The following is a 15,723-nucleotide window of genomic DNA, read 5'->3' on the forward strand; positions in this document are numbered from 1 at the left end:
TTACTAGAGCTGCTCAGGAAACTGCCATCAGAATGACTTCCCAGTGCCGAATTCGCCATCTGCAAAATTCAGATTTTCTGTCAGAAAATCATTCCCAGCACCATGGCTCACCCACTCCTTGGCAGCCCAGGTTTTCTGTCTCCCGGGCAACCCACCAGGTGGGCTGCCTCTAAGCTGAGCTCCCTGCCTCACCCACAGCTCCTGCGGCCAGCTGCTGGGGAGCTGGTGCTCCATAAACTCCCAGCTTCCCACAGTGGGGGAGATGAGGATTGGCAGTGGCCAGGTGGGCTGCAGGGGAGGTGGGTATGCCCGAGGAGCACTGGCTCCCTGGCACACAGTTAGGCAAGGGAGGCAGGGAGATGGCTGGACAGCAGGATGTTTTAGAGAAATTCCATTTTAGTTCTTCTCAAAATGTCCCCTCTCATAGAAAATTTCACATGTCCAACTTTTTGTTCCGAATCAGAATGGATTTTTTCCAGAAGCATGAAATTTTCTGCAGGACAGAAATGTTGGTTCTTGCTCAGCTCTATTATTACAATGCAATACATTTCCATTTCTCATCCCTCAGAAAAATATATAAACAAAAGTTTTGCAGATAGGTAGGAAATACTGTAATAAGTTTATAAAGTACAGTATGTCTTGTTCAAGTAGAAAGGAATGGTAATACATGAAGGTGGAGTCGAGCAGAGGAAAAGAAAGCTCTTATTTGAAGCAACAGAGAGGATATAAGTTATCTTGTACATTAGTTAATGGGGGTCGAGGACCGCATTGAAAACTAGTAGGGTTTACTGTTAAGCACGAGTTAAAGCAAGAATAAAAAAAGTTTGACGGTGAGATTTAATGAGTGGAAACAACTCAGAGGAAAGGAAAGAATTCCACATAGAAGGAGAAACATAAGTGAAATTTCAACCACTAGTGAAGGGGATGCCAGGGAAAAAAGTAGAGGAAACCATGACCCAGAGATGCTATGTCAGGGGCGGGCAAACTATAGCCCGCAGGTCAGATCCAGCACATCAGGACTTTGAATCCGGCCCATGGGACTGCCACCCCCCCAGGCAATGGGAGCTTCAGGGGAGGTACCCGCAGGTAAGCGGCCCCAGGCTGGAGCCTGCACCCCACACTCCTGCCCTGAGCCCCCTGCCTGCACCCTAACCCCCGCTGCACCCCGCACCCCAACGCCCTGGCCTGAGCCCCCTCCCACACCCCTCCAGCACTCCAACCCCCCCTGCCCTGAGCCCCCTCCTGCACTCCAACCCCCTGCATCCCACACCCATCCCTGCACCCCAACCCCCCCTGCCCTGAGCCCCCTCGTATATCCCACAGCCCTCCTGTGCCCCAACCCTTTGCCCTGAGCCCCTTCCTGCACACCGCTCCCCCTCCTACACCCCGCACCCCAACCCTCTGCCCCTGCATGCAATTTCCCCACCCAGATGTGGCCCTTGGGCCAAAAAGTTTGCCCACCCCTGTGCTATGCCTAGATATTATGGTGACTGGTGCTAAATAAATATCCTAGATAGATAAGAAGAGCAAGCGGATAGAAGACTGGATGAGAGACCAAAGAGGAGAGGTCACACAGGCCTGACTCATACAGTCCCTGAAGTTTTGAGAGAAGGGGCTTGTGATTTCAGCAGAGGGGTACAGACAACTTCTAGCAAAGTTCTAGAGATAATGACTTACAGACAAGGTAGACCAGGAAGGAAAATTAAACTCAGGTCCTGGAGTACTCGAGATTTGTAGTTTCAGAAGTGAACAAATAAGAAGATAGACAGTAGAGTCAGAGATACGAGACAAATGAGTTTTCACCAGATAAAATACTTCTGTCTTTGAAACACTTTGAATCAAGCAGTAATAGAAAGTAATAGTACGGTGTCCCTAAGAGTAAAGTGAGAGAGAAGGGAGATAAAGAGATCAAAGTTAATAATGAGTACAACTGAAATTAAAAAATCTTGGATTTTTTTTAACATGCTATATCGAATATAATTAAATGTGTCTGTAATTCAAAGTGTAACTGAAGTACCAAGGATGAGATTTTTAATAATTCTTGCTTCATCTTCCTTTCTGTACTCCATCATTCCAATGTACTCCTTGGGCACAGCTGGCACATGTGTTTCATTGGCTGTCAAAAGTAAATGTACTCTTACTTACAGGCTAATGTAATGTTAACATGTTAAAATAAACTACGAGAAACATGCAGTTCTTACTGCCAGAAACATACTGTAGCTCCTGTTTGCAATAATCATCTCAATTTATGACAAGTATTATCGGTCAATTCCTGCTCATATTACTCACATGAGTAGTCTTACTGATTCCTGTGGGACTACCTGCACTAAACAAGTGAGGCTTTGGCTACCCATCCCAATATTAGTCAGGTTTTCAACCTTTAAAACAACTCAGAGTGCAAACTAATTCTGTAAAATAAATAAATAAATAAATAAAAATGTACACACATATATACACACATTTATAAAATGGGCTGAAAAACAGGGAAAACATTTATGAAATTTTTGCTAATGCTTTCCCATCTTATGTTGTTGTTGAAAGATTGAATTTCACAACCTTTTGACCCTCTCTCTCTCTCACATACCCATATACCCTCTATTACACATTCAAAACTATTTTAAACCGTAAAAAATAAATCCTACCTTTTTCAATAGTCTTGGTAAGATTCTTGATCTGATCCTGCAATTTTTTTATTACTCTGTCTTTCATGTCTAACTCTTCTTCAAGATCCTACAATAATCAAATAAAGATGGAGAGTAACTAGTCAATAGACCTCTGCTTCTACCTCCACAGAGGGCAATAAAACTGAGTTCAGGAGCAATGTTGCAAAGGGGTGCATCCTTACTGGCACTGCTGATGAACCAATCAGACAGCACATGCAGAAATCTGCTCAGTAGCTGGTCTGACATAGGTAAATATTTATCTGGCTCGCTAACTTCATTTCCCTTTTAGAATATTTGGTCCCAATTCTGCAAAGACTTATACTTAATTTTCAGATTGTGAGTAGTCCCACTGAATACAAGCTTGATCCCGCAATCCCTCTGTCCTCAAAATCAATGGGAATTCCAAGCAGAGGCTTGAGAAATGGGGTAACATCGCTCTCACCTCCTCGTATAATATTTAACTGCACTATGCCTTTAAATCTTTTGCTCGATTGGGCTAGACTGTGACTTGAAGCTAGTACCTTGCAGGTTGGATGGTTTAGGAAGAGTTGCACTTCAATGGGAGATTATGGAGGCAAATAAAATATATCTGAGAGCACAGAGGAAGCACACACAACAATGACATGTGTGCCGCCTTCTTCCTCCTGCTGGCCCTGATCTGGGGCAGCAGGGAATAAAGCCATGGGCACGTCCCTCTCCAGCTGGGATTTCCACTGCTACTGTTGGTTCTACAGTTCCTCATTCTCTGCATGGCAGGAGCACAAGGACAATCTCTGCCTAGGCCAGAACAGAGATGCCAGGGAGAGGGGCTTTTCCACCCTCTCCTTGTGCCGCTGCACCGGGCTGGGAAATGTCTAGCTCTTACTGTGCATTCTGTATTTTTAACTGTGTTTCGGGGATGGATTAAGAGAATTTCATTCCTCACCATGTTTTCCAGAGTAAGATGAAATGCCTCCTGCTTTATCTTGCTCTTTACTTCATTCTCAATTTCATGTTGCTCCTTTAGGTGATTGTTTGCCTCTTGAATTTCTTGGATTGTGACAATCTGCTTCTCTTCTTTTGTGTGTATTTCAGTCTGGTCTTCCAGTGTTCTAGAAATCACAAAAAATTTGTTCCCTTATTCTTCTTCTCAGAAAGCACAATATTACTTCAAGATGGGTTACATGTTCTGTCTCTCTCAGGCACCTACTGAGCTGGCAGCAGGAATTTCCCACCTCACCATTACATCACCCCAATAGCGAGTGGTAGTTGCTAAATAAAACCTTATAGGGACTGGAATTGTAAGTGTCTCTACTCAGCCTATGGCATTAAATCCACATTTCGCAAACAGATTTAAAATAGGGCTGTCAATTAACTGCCGTTAACGCCTGCGATTAACGCACAGCACAATTAATGCATTAATCACAGCACGGCAGCATCAGCTGCTCTCTAGAGAAACTAGGTCAGGTCAGATCAGACGCAGTAACACAAGCTGCCACTGGAGGGCAGGCAGAAAGAGAAGAGGCTACAGAAAGACTGTAAAAAGCAACAGAGGGTCTTGTGGCACCTTTAAGACTAACAGAAGTATTGGGAGCATAAGCTTTCGTGGGTAAGAACCTCACTTCTTCAGATGCAAGAGAACTAGAAAGACTGGTTCTCATGCCAGCTCCAGTGGAGAAGTATTTTTTAAAAGTAAAAACAGGAGAGTGAGGGGTTCACCTGAGCCACCCCTCCCCTTGCAGGGCACTCCAGACGCCTCCCCATGCCTCCTGGGGCTGGGGCTGACCCACCTCCCACCCCCCTCATCTGGGGCTGAGCCCCCCTCCCTAGCACCGCACTGCCCACACCGGGATCAGTGCTGCCCACAACACCTCCCAAGCCCCATGTCGCCTGCAGCTGGGGCTGGAACCCCCCCGCCTGAGCCCCATGCCACCTGGGGCTCACATCCCCCCTCCCCGAGCTCAGGGGATGACCCCTCCCCCCCATAGCCCCATTTTGCCTGCAGCTGGGGCTGAGCCCCCACCAAGCCCCATGCCGCTGAGGCTGGGGCTCTCCCCAACCCCAGCCCCATGTCACCCGCAGCTGGGGCTGAACCTCCCCCATCCTGAGCTCCACACTACTCAAAGTGGGGTCTCCCCCACCCAGCCCTGTGCCATCCACAGCTGGGGCTGACTCCCCTCCCCTTGAGCCCCATGGCGCCTGGGGCTGACCCCCCCGCCAAGCCCTGTGCCGCCTGCACTAAATGACCTATATCAGTGGTTCTCAAAGCTGGTGCGCCATTTGTTCAGGGAAAGCCCCTGGCGGGCTGAGCCGGTTTGTTTACCTGCCTCGTCCGCAGGTTTGGCCGATCGCGGCTCCCACTGGCTGAGGTTCGCCACTCCAGGCCAATGGGGGCTGCAGGAAGCGGCGCGGGCCGCCCTTCCTACAGCCCCCACTGGCCTGGAGCAATGAACCGCAGCCAGTAGGAGCCATGATCGGCCGAACCTGTGGACGCAGCAGGCAAACAAACCGGCCCGGCCCGTCAGGGGCTTTCCCTGAACAAGCGGCGGACTGGCTTGGAGAACCACTGACCTATATGACAACAAGAAGACTACAAAGTTGGACCTTCTGAAAAATGCACTGGCTATTGCTTTGACTGGTGATCACTGGACATCCTTGAGCAATCATAGCTATCTTGGTGTCATGGCACACTTTACTGATGCCGCATGGACACTGCAGTCGTTTGCTGTAATAGTAACTCATAACAAAGACAGACATTATGTTGAAGCATGTGCAGAGCATTTCATGGATGTTGCAAAAGAATGGAATATTCAAGAAAAGGTAACAACAATTAGTACTGACAGAGCACATCACATGGTCGCAGCAGCCAGTTGCTTGTCTTTTGAACACATGATGTGCATTGCTCACAGCCTGCAGCGATCCATTACAGTAGCACTCAGTGATGGTGGTTTTGAAAACGTGCTAGCAAAACGTTCAAACACAGTCCAGCTAATAGTACAGAGCTAGGAATATAACAAGCTTCAAATGGACAAAAACAAAAACCTCTTGTACAAGATATTCAACTAGGGCTGTCAAGCGATTAAAAAAATTAATCACAATTAAAGTTTTACATTGTTTTATTGTTAAGTGCAGTTATTCTTTTTTACATAATTCTACATTTGTATGTTCAACTTTCATGATAAAGAGATTGCACTACAGTACTTCAATGAGGTGAATTGAAGTTTCTTTTTTATAGTTCAAATGTTTGTAATAGGGTTACCATATTTAGTGCCTCCGAAAGGAGGACACTTTAAAGGGGCCCCAACCCCGCCCCCAGCCCCGCCCCCTCCCCAAAGTCTCCGCCCCCTCCCCTGCTTCCCGCGAACATTTGAGTCGCGGGAAGCCTGAAGCAGGTAAGGGAGGGTGTGGGGGGAGGAGGCGCGGCCCACCCCCGGCACCACAGGTCCCCAGCCCGTCCCCCGAGCCCCCGGCCCGGCACCGCCTGCCGAGTCCCCGACCCGGCACCCGAGTCCCCGGCCGGGCCCCCCGAGTCCCCGGCCCGGCACGGCACCGGGCCCCCCCGAGCACCGCCGGCACCCGGCCCGGCACCCGAGCCGCCAGCCGATCCCCCCGGCCTGGCCCGGCACCCGGCCCCCCCGAGCACCGCCGGCCCCCGGCACCCGAGCCGCCAGGCGAGCCCCCCGGCCTGGCCCGGCACCGGGCCCCCCCGAGCACCGCCGGCACCCGGCCCGGCACCCGAGCCGCCAGCCGAGCCCCCCGGCCTGGCCCGGCACCGGGCCCCCCCGAGCACCACCGGCACCCGGCCCGGCACCCGAGCCGCCAGCCGAGCCCCCCGGCCTGGCCCGGCACCGGGCCCCCCCGAGCACCGCCGGCACCCGGCCCGGCACCCGGCACCCCAGAGCACCGCCGGCACCCGGCACCCGAGCCGCCGGCCGAGCCCCCGGCCCGGCACCCGAGCCGCCGGCCGAGCCCCCCGGCCCCGGGCCCCCCGAGCACCGCCGGCCGAGCCCCCGGCCCCGGGCCCCCCGAGCACCGCCGGCCGAGCCCCCGGCCCGGCACCGCCGGCCAGGCCCCCCGAGCCCCCGGCCCGGCACCGGGCCCCCCCGAGCACCGCCGGCGGAGCCCCCGAGCCCCCGGCCCGGCACCCGAGCCGCCGACCGCATGTCCGATTTTCCCGGACATGTCCGGCTTTTTGGGATTTCCCCCCGGACGGGGATTTGGAGCCCAAAAAGCCAGACATGTCCGGGAAAATCCGGACGTATGGTAACCCTAGTTTGTAATAAATAAATAAATATGAAGTGAGCACTGTACACTTTTGTGTTGTGTTGTAATTGAAATCAAAATATTTGAAAATGGAGAAAACATCCAAAAATATTTAAATAAATGGTATTCTAATATTGTTTAACAGCACGATTAATCGCAATTTAATTTTTTTTAATCACTTGACAGCCCTAATTTAAAATAATATTTACCTTCTTTGACCTTCCTCTGACAGATTGTGATGCACCCCATTAGGCATTTCTTCCATTTTTCCTGTGATGATTAAAAATAAATAAATCCAACAACAAAAGAAAGACTCTCTCCCCCCCAAGTTTGCTTATTGATCCAGGCTGGAATTTAATTAATATTTTCTTACGCATAACAACCTCTTCCTATTTCCTGTAACAATATTGGCTTAAAAGGCAAATACTGTATCAAAAAAATCCTTTGCTTACACAGCAACTGTTTAATAACAGGTCCTGTATGCAATGGGAGCTGAGTGCCCATAAGAGGCACAGAATCAGATACCAGCTGGTAAATATTTATAGTATCAGAGCTATTTACAAGGAACACATCATGTAATTAAATGTTAAATAACTGACTATTTCCCCCTTCTGCACTATAGGGTGCAGATTACAGTTTTGGACTAGTGACTTTTGGAACTCCTTCAGTAATTACAATTTGCAATAAAGCTTCATTTAAAATGAAAACATTGTTGAGGAACCAAGTGTTTATAAACAAGTGAAAACAGCAAATCTTTCATTGCTATGGGCCAAATCCTGACGGCCAGGATTTTCAGATTTTAAGTTTTTACTTAATCCAAACTCCCACTAAATTCAATGGGAGCTTTGCATGCATAAGGAATCCGAACTTGGCCCGCGGTAATGGCATGGAACGTAGTAAATAAACCGCAGCCGTGGAAAAGATTCTCTCATGCACCAGAACTCTATTCAGTGCAGGGGAGAAATGGGGAGATGTGGACCAGCTGCAGATCTGACACAATTTAGAGCTGCTGTTAAGCAATTTTAAGTTACGCCAGAGGCATGGAATCTATAAATGACCCACATAATTGGAGGAGTGACACAGCAGTGTTCCACTTTGCCCCCTCCCTGCTGGAAGGGGAGAGGACAGAGTCCTGCCAGTGGCACCGATGTGCTCGTAGGGGGGTCCCCAGGCTCTCTGTACCTGTTGGCAAGACAGGCCCCATGTTGGTTCTTTACCTTTTGTCTTTGCAGCTTGTTCTTGAAGGCGTTGTTCAAGATCCATCTTTTGCTTTTGAAGTTCAGAAATCCGCTGTTTAAAGTCTGGGATCATCTTTATAAAGAGGAAAGAACACATGAATAATCTAGTCTCTCAATATTTTACTTAAAGTTTAAACACCTGAATTAGTTTAAAGGAAACTATGTCATGATTTTCATTTTTCCAGTTCAATTTATTTTTAGAAAGTATTTCTTATATATTACAAAACACTTCAGAAAGAAATGATATTATAGGTTCCCTTTTTGAAATGCTTTTTCATCTCAGTAACTTCAAATTACATTTTGAAAATCTCTCTCCTACGGACTCTTACTTTTTTCCAACCAAAGGAAATAACGTTATACACTACAGAATGCATTTCCTTCTTGGAAATGTATACTCCATTTGTATCAATATCAGTATGGCTCAGGTAGTAGCACTTTCATCTCTTGGTCAGAAGATTTTGTATTGCTCAAGTGTTCAAACAGGCTTTGGACTTATAACAAAAGCTTGTAATTTACTGGCTGTTTTATGTGAATAACTGCCCCTTGGTGGATGGAATATCAGCCTGCTCAAACATATGGAGCAGTGGGTTTCACCTTTTTTTCATTTGCAGACCCCTAAAAAATTTCAAATGGCGCTGCGGACCCCTTTGGAAATCTTAGACATAATCTGTGGGTCCCCTGGGGTCGGCGGACCGAGGTTGAAAACCACTGCTATGCTAGATATAAGAATTAATGCCAGTTGACAGATTATCCCTAAACGTATATGTTAGAGGACTGAGTTTTTGGAGTTGAAGGTCCTGGGTTCTATCCACATGCTGTGTGTGCGCAAAATATCTGGCAATCCTGGAGGATATGTGCATTCAGCTACAGGACATCATTATGACTGGCACCCAATTATTGGATCTGAACTCTTTAAAACTGCAGAATGCTGAGCTTCGCTTAACTGGGACTGGTTGAATGCTTACCCAGGTGGTTGTTACAATGAGAGAAACACCGTCTTTCAGAAGAAGCAGTAAAGTAAGTTTCCTTTTGTCTGTTCCAAGTGGTTGTTAAAAGTCCCATGGCACTTTTCAAAATCAGTAGAAGGATTAACTCAAGTGTTTTGCCATCTTTCCATGTATGAATTTTTTAAAAATACCCTTGTGTTCTAATGATGAACATTTGTATGAGCTATTGCTGTATGGTTAATGGTGGCTGTTTGCCTACAAAGTCACTGTAGCATGAGTGTCTGACTCCTAGCTATATCAGTTTGAAATACTGTACCTTCAGCATGCGACATACTATGTAATTCTGATTCTAGTTTGTGTTGCTCTGGAAAGGGTTTTTTTCCATTAAGAAACTCTCTTTATTAAGCTATGACGTATACCGATGAGAAAGATAAACACATACCATCAGTCAAACAATAGCAGTCTTATTTGATTTTCAAACCAGTTGTTTAAATTATGGATGTACTGAAATGGCTAAATAGGATAGCTTCCTGATCAATGCTAAAGCTCTGGTATTGTTTTTCTCCCTAATTCCCTAATCAAATGACCTAAAAGCTTAGAAATAGATGTTTCTATTCCTGAATAGCTGTCCAGTGTAAAACTGCATATTTGCACAAATTATTACTGTAATTTGAAACAAAAAATCCCATAAGCATGGCAAGGAAGAGCATACAGTGTGTCCAGCATAATACTTGTATGAGCCTATCGATGTTCACCATGACAATATTTTGAGTAGAACAAAATCCTTTATAAAATCATAAGTTTTAGTCACATGGGCATACAAAGGGTTAAAATACAATCTAAGCTCACACTGTGATTTGTCTGTTTCCTTAGGAAAGTATCAACTACATGAGCCACATTCTGCTTTCAGGTGCATGAACACGCAGCTCCCGCTGAGTCAGAGTTTCTAAAATGAGTATTTTAACATTTGACGACTACGACGAAAATGCACATTGAGGGCATTTCTGAGCCCAGGTTTACACAGCAGTAAGGGGCTAACACAGAGGAGCTTCACGTGGTTGAACAAACTGGCTATAGACCAGGCCAACCAAGTCTGTCACCTCTCCTGATGATGTCTGCATGTATGGCAGTTTGTTGGGCATCACCACAGCCTTTACTCCAGTGTGGGCATAGAGGCTGGGTGGCTGTGCATTTTGACATGGCTACATCTCTGGGGTCCATCAAGATTCACGGAAGTACCTGCAGAAATACTGAGGGTTTCATGCCACAAATACACTTGGGGCAGGATTCTGTCCCAAGGTAATAAGAGAAAAGGTTCTGTCCTACAAGATAGTACTAACCTCTGTAGTACTTGAACCTTACCATGTTTTCCGATGTTAGTCTACTAACTTCAAGTCGGATGCTGTCATTTATGTCATTTTCCTCCCTAAACAACTTTTGTAAATGGATAATTTCTTGACTAAGATGTACAACTTTAAAGTTCAAAGCTTCAATCTCCTTTTCATAGTTCTCTTTCTGAGACTGGAATTGGCTTTCCAACACTCTGTTAAAAAACAAAAATTGGAAGCTACAGACAGAGTATGACTTTGGCAGCAATATGCGTTCTCCCGGGGTCAAGACAAAACCAAAGTAAAAACAAGGCACTGTGTTAACATAGAGCTGTAACAACTCCAGAACCTGAACACCCTGGGAATTCAGACCAATTATGATATCCCAGAACACACACACACACACACACACTTTGTTTCTCATTACAAGGCTTCAATCTAAACAATTTTCAGTTTTATGTTATAGTTTATGACTATACAGTTCAAAGCTATTCAGTTATCTCATATTTCCTGATATGCATGCAATGTATTGTTCATGTCTGTAAACAGAGATTTCATTTAACAACTTCAGAACCTTTAAAGAAACACTACCACGTGCAGACATGTAAATCAGAGAAAGTAACCATTTCAGGTGGATTAAGGACCTTCACGGTAAAATACAAAATGCCCAAATTATGTGCAGTGTGGTTTTAGTCCAAAATAAATGGATCTCACTAGTAACACTTGTTCTTAAAGGTTTCCGAGTCAAAAATCTTTCCTTTTTCTAACTGTACAATACTAAACAAAAACGATATGACTGGTTTAAAACAAAGCTTAGGAAAAGTTTTCTTGTACACAATATATCCACCAAGATAGTCCGAGCTTTTTTGTTCCTTTCAGCCCGTGGCTCTCCACTCAAAAGATTGGCTCTTTCATCAAAACATTAATAAGTATGGAAATTAGTCTCATGAATCTCCATGGAAAGATCTCTAGCTATTAAAAATACCCATATGCTTCTAATGCTTGCACTATTAAAATACCATTCTTACTTAATGTTCAATCCTGCAAGTTTTATTCATGAGTAATTTTTTATTCATGCATTTGTCCCACTGACTTCATAACAGTGCGACTTGCTGGACGGAGCCCTAAACTATTCTGCTATTAGGCAATGTTTGTTCACTTGTTACATGATGTTTTCATTATGATACTATAAGACCAGTTTCCTTATTACTGCCCCTTACTGTTTATCCTCTGAATCTCAGACCAGAATTATGAACATTACATTACACGACATAATTAAACTAACCTTGTGGCTTTTTTCAGGCCCTCATAAGCAAACCAAAGTTCTCCATCTTCATTTAAATGTTCCAAATCTTCTATGGACAGCCTAAAACACAAGGCAAGACAATATAAAATGTGTATGGAAGAAGAAATTAAATCTCTTAGAAGTATGACGTTTGTTTTGAAATTTTAAAAAGCCTAGAAAAAATGTATTTTACCTGCTTCTTACTGCCTCCACATCATAGCTCTCAATAAATTGTTTTGCTACTTCTGACACCTTTTCTGAAAATAAACATTATGTAAAGAATGAATTTTCTCCTTAAATTTTCAGATTATATATGTCATACAAATAATCACATCAGCCTCTTTCTAAACCATCCAAGTTCTTTGCTTGTGGATGATGCATATACGTAATTTAACTAAGGAGTGCAATTCAGGGACTTCCTTCTATCATTATCTCTTTATGGATATCTAGGTAGGTACAAATGCCAAGGATGCTGTCTATCATTTGCACTTGATATGAAAGTTATGTCCTCTCCTTCTGAATTTGGACCTTGCTGGAGTTATCCACACCTTTGCTATTTAGTGCTTTGATTACTGCAAGATGATTTACACAGAGGCTGCACCTTTAAGATATTAGGTGCTGCAGCGAGTGTAGAAAGTGGCAGCACTCTTGTTAAGCAGCATTTCTCACAGTCTCCAGTGAAGCACATGCCTAACTTTAAGAATGCAAGTAATCCCTTTGACTACTCATGTGCTTTAGGCATGTGTTTAAGTGCCTTGCTGAATCAGGGCTAGAGAGCACATTATAACCATGCTCTAAGTTGTACTAGCTACTTATTCATTTCTGAGTTAAATTCAAGGTGTTCGTTTTGATCTGTAAATGGGTTGAGTGCTGGCTGGCTGGGATGCCAACTCCTCTGTCATATGATCCCAAAGCAAGAGCAATCATCTGAGTTAACAACACTGTTGTTTAAATGAGAGAGGACTGAGAGCAGAGTGTTCTTGGTGAGGAGTCCCTGGTATTGGTATTCATTCAGCACGCAGCAATACTCACCTGTTTTCCTCAGGCTTTTTCTGGTGGAAGATAATGTGGCTGATGGGATGGAGTTCATGCTGGGTTTGGGCAGGTGGGTTTAGTTGGGTTTTTTTGTTTGTTTGTTTAATGTCTGTTTGAGAAGTTTTGACCTCTGAGTGTTGTTACTTTTTATAATATATCTAGAAAAACCGACACAACTAAACATATACATTTAATCAATTAAAACAGAATCGTAAATGTCTGTAAATGCTCTGAATTTCATAGTTGTCAATTACCTCTCATTTCTCGCTTCTGGGATTGGACCTGCTTTTCCACATCCATTTTCTGTGTCTGGAGCAGTTCAATTTCCTTTTGCAATTCAGGTATCATCTAAATTGCACAATTTTTTTCAGAATGAGATGGAGTTCAATGAGATAAAAATGAGTGACTAAGATGGGCCAGATATCGACTAAGTTGTAAACAGTATTATAATTAACAATGGTTTGACCAGCATGCCACAAGATATAAAATGTGTTCTGTTTAAATCAATCAGTCCAGTCAGCTGTCCCAAATATTCTCCTATATGAGAAAACCTAATAGTAAGATTCTGACACAGCATATTATACATATATAAATATATATAAATATATATAAAATAATTTATTTTACAATATTTGACTCAAAGGAAGAATATTTTGCTGTTTTTAAACACACACACAAACAGGTTCTGTTTACAAAAGGGAATAAATTATATTTAGGAATAGTCCTCCTAATGAATTAATACCTTCTTCCAAAAGTTGATTCACATATTTTAATGGACAAATGTTTAAGGTCCAATTCAGTCCTCCAATATATATGCACAGTTCTCATTGGCTACATTTGAAGTTGTGCTTATTCTGAGGGCAGAATTAGGTTATGAATATTCCTTTCAGCAGGACAATAAATACAGGTTTTCTTGTTGTTTTGTTTTTAATTGGTAGTGGGTTTGTGAGAAGTGCAATTTTCAGATTTTACACTCAAATAAATGTACTAACCAGCTGCCATTTGTGAAAATGAAAGTAATTGTGTGTGTGTGTGTGTGTGTGTGTGTGTGTGTGTGTGTGTGTGTGTGTGTGTGTGTGTGTGTGTGTGTCTGGTTTTTCAATGTGTATTGACGCCAACAGTAAATATACACTATTGCCTCAATCAGATTTTACCAACCACAACTTGCTTTAAAATGTACTGTATATAAACAACAAAACAGAAAAGATGCACTATTGATAAAGCACTGAAATTCTCTATTTGCAGTATGTAGAGAAGAAACTGAAATAAACTGGACCATCCTTGGTTTTGTTTACTTAAACATTCCTCCTACCTTTGCCTGTTTTTTAAGTTGTCCTACTTCCAGTTTTAAGTCATCCTGAATGATATGTTCTTCCTGAATTTGATCTTGCAGCTTAATTTTCTCTTCTCTGAGAGTCTTAATTTCTCCCTTTAATGACTCAATCTCTTTTTCATAGTCTTGCTTCTCATTTTGGAACTTTTTCTCAAGTATTCTGCATGGAATCAGAAAAAAATCACTTTTTAAAAACCCGTCTTCATGTGAAAAAGTGTTTTGTTCTGTTTTTTTCATTTGATTTGCAGTTTTGGAGACCGAAGGCTATGGGTACGTCTACACTTGCAACTATCGGAATGTTCTGCTGCCCACATCACTGCAGCTTCAATTCTGTTTTCAGGGCGCTAGCTCAGTCAAAGCTAGCATGCATATGTCTATGCGAGTCAAAAATTACACCTGCAGTTCATATAGAAATATAGCCATTGAAACAGGATCAGCTGGAATGACGGACAAGGTGCACCCTTCAGCTGAAAAAAGCATAAAATGTAGGAGTAAAAAATATTAGGTGGGACTAAAAATAGAAGGGAAATAATGTCAACTATTAATATCACTTACTGACCTAATAACCAGGAATGGGAAAAAAAACAACCTTTTAATGTACAGAAAGTTACTAAAGGTATCTAAGAATAATGGGACATATTCTCCCTTGTACATGTCACAGAAGACACTTGGTGGAATCCTCTACCACAACTTGGGCTTGAGAAAATGAGGGATGGGTCGGGCAGGTAAGTGAGGTGGGTGGGATTTCCAAAAGTGCTCAGTGTCAGCCTAACTTTGCTCTGAATGACTTCAGTGGGAGCAGAGTTAGGCCAATGCTGAGCACTTCTGAAAATCCCAGCCTAGCTTCTCAGAATCATCTGCAAAATTGATGAGAGGAGGACAGGAATGTGCCCAGGCCTCCCTACATCCACCTGGCTATGGGGACTGAGGTAGAGGCTCAGAGGCAGAACAAAGTATGTCTAAGGGAAAAAGTCTACACTCGGGGGGGGGGAGAGGGGGAAGTTTCAGAGCCCAGGTCAACTGACTCAGGTTTGTGTTATGGGACTCAAAATAGCAGTGTAGACATTCCCATTTGGGCTGGAGCCCGGGCTCTGAAACCCTGTCACAGAGGAGGGTCTCACTGCTGCAGGTTTTTTTTTTCCTGTGTAGATGTACCCCCAGCCAGTAATACAGCGCAAGAATCCTTGTCTTTCCTGCTAGCTCCCTGTGAGACCCAGCTGGTGGAGACAGTCTTCACTCAGGCCTTGACTACACTACACGGGAAATTCGATCTAAGCTATGCAATGTGAGTTACTTGAATAGCGCAAGTCAAATCGACGTAGCTTAGATCTACTTACCGCAGGGTCCACACTATGCGATGTGTCTCCCGTCAACTCCCCCTACTCTTCTTGATCTGGTGGAGTACAGGAGTTGACGGGAGAGTGATCCGCAGTCGATTTAGCGGGTCTTCACTAGACCCGCTAAATCGACCACCGATGCATTGATCCCCTGGTAAGTGTAGACAAGCCCTCAGACTGGCTTGCAAGGTCAGAGGGAATTGGGGGAAAAGGAAAGATTGGAGGAGTAGGAGAAAGAGCCTCATTGCATGCTGCAAACTGACTTATAGCTGGAACCAGATACACCTGAGAAGGACACAAGGTTTCCAACTTTTG

The 15,723-nt window shown here is 44.2% G+C and overlaps 1 protein-coding gene across 4 annotated transcripts in view; it reads right to left on the reverse strand.

Moving 5' to 3' along the window:
- MYO5C (myosin VC) overlaps window positions 1-15,723 on the reverse strand; it is a 64,884-nt gene that overhangs the window by 15,610 nt on the left and 33,551 nt on the right. For 2 of the 4 annotated variants that reach the window (XM_065559449.1, XM_065559450.1), the window contains 10 exons: window positions 14,051-14,231; window positions 12,993-13,086; window positions 11,897-11,960; window positions 11,704-11,784; window positions 10,453-10,633; window positions 8,123-8,216; window positions 7,115-7,175; window positions 3,589-3,754; window positions 2,643-2,730; window positions 2,018-2,116 (listed from right to left, as the gene is read on the reverse strand). In XM_065559449.1, the coding sequence (XP_065415521.1) occupies window positions 2,018-2,116; window positions 2,643-2,730; window positions 3,589-3,754; window positions 7,115-7,175; window positions 8,123-8,216; window positions 10,453-10,633; window positions 11,704-11,784; window positions 11,897-11,960; window positions 12,993-13,086; window positions 14,051-14,231 (1,109 nt within the window). Of the gene's footprint in view, window positions 1-1,677; window positions 1,873-2,017; window positions 2,117-2,642; window positions 2,731-3,588; window positions 3,755-7,114; window positions 7,176-8,122; window positions 8,217-10,452; window positions 10,634-11,703; window positions 11,785-11,896; window positions 11,961-12,992; window positions 13,087-14,050; window positions 14,232-15,723 lie in introns of all 4 variants that reach the window. The other 2 variants (XR_010591010.1, XR_010591011.1) reach the window with 2 other exon arrangements.

This window comes from Chrysemys picta, chromosome 10 (genome assembly GCF_011386835.1).
Source record: "Chrysemys picta bellii isolate R12L10 chromosome 10, ASM1138683v2, whole genome shotgun sequence".
Lineage (NCBI taxonomy): Eukaryota > Metazoa > Chordata > Testudines > Emydidae > Chrysemys > Chrysemys picta.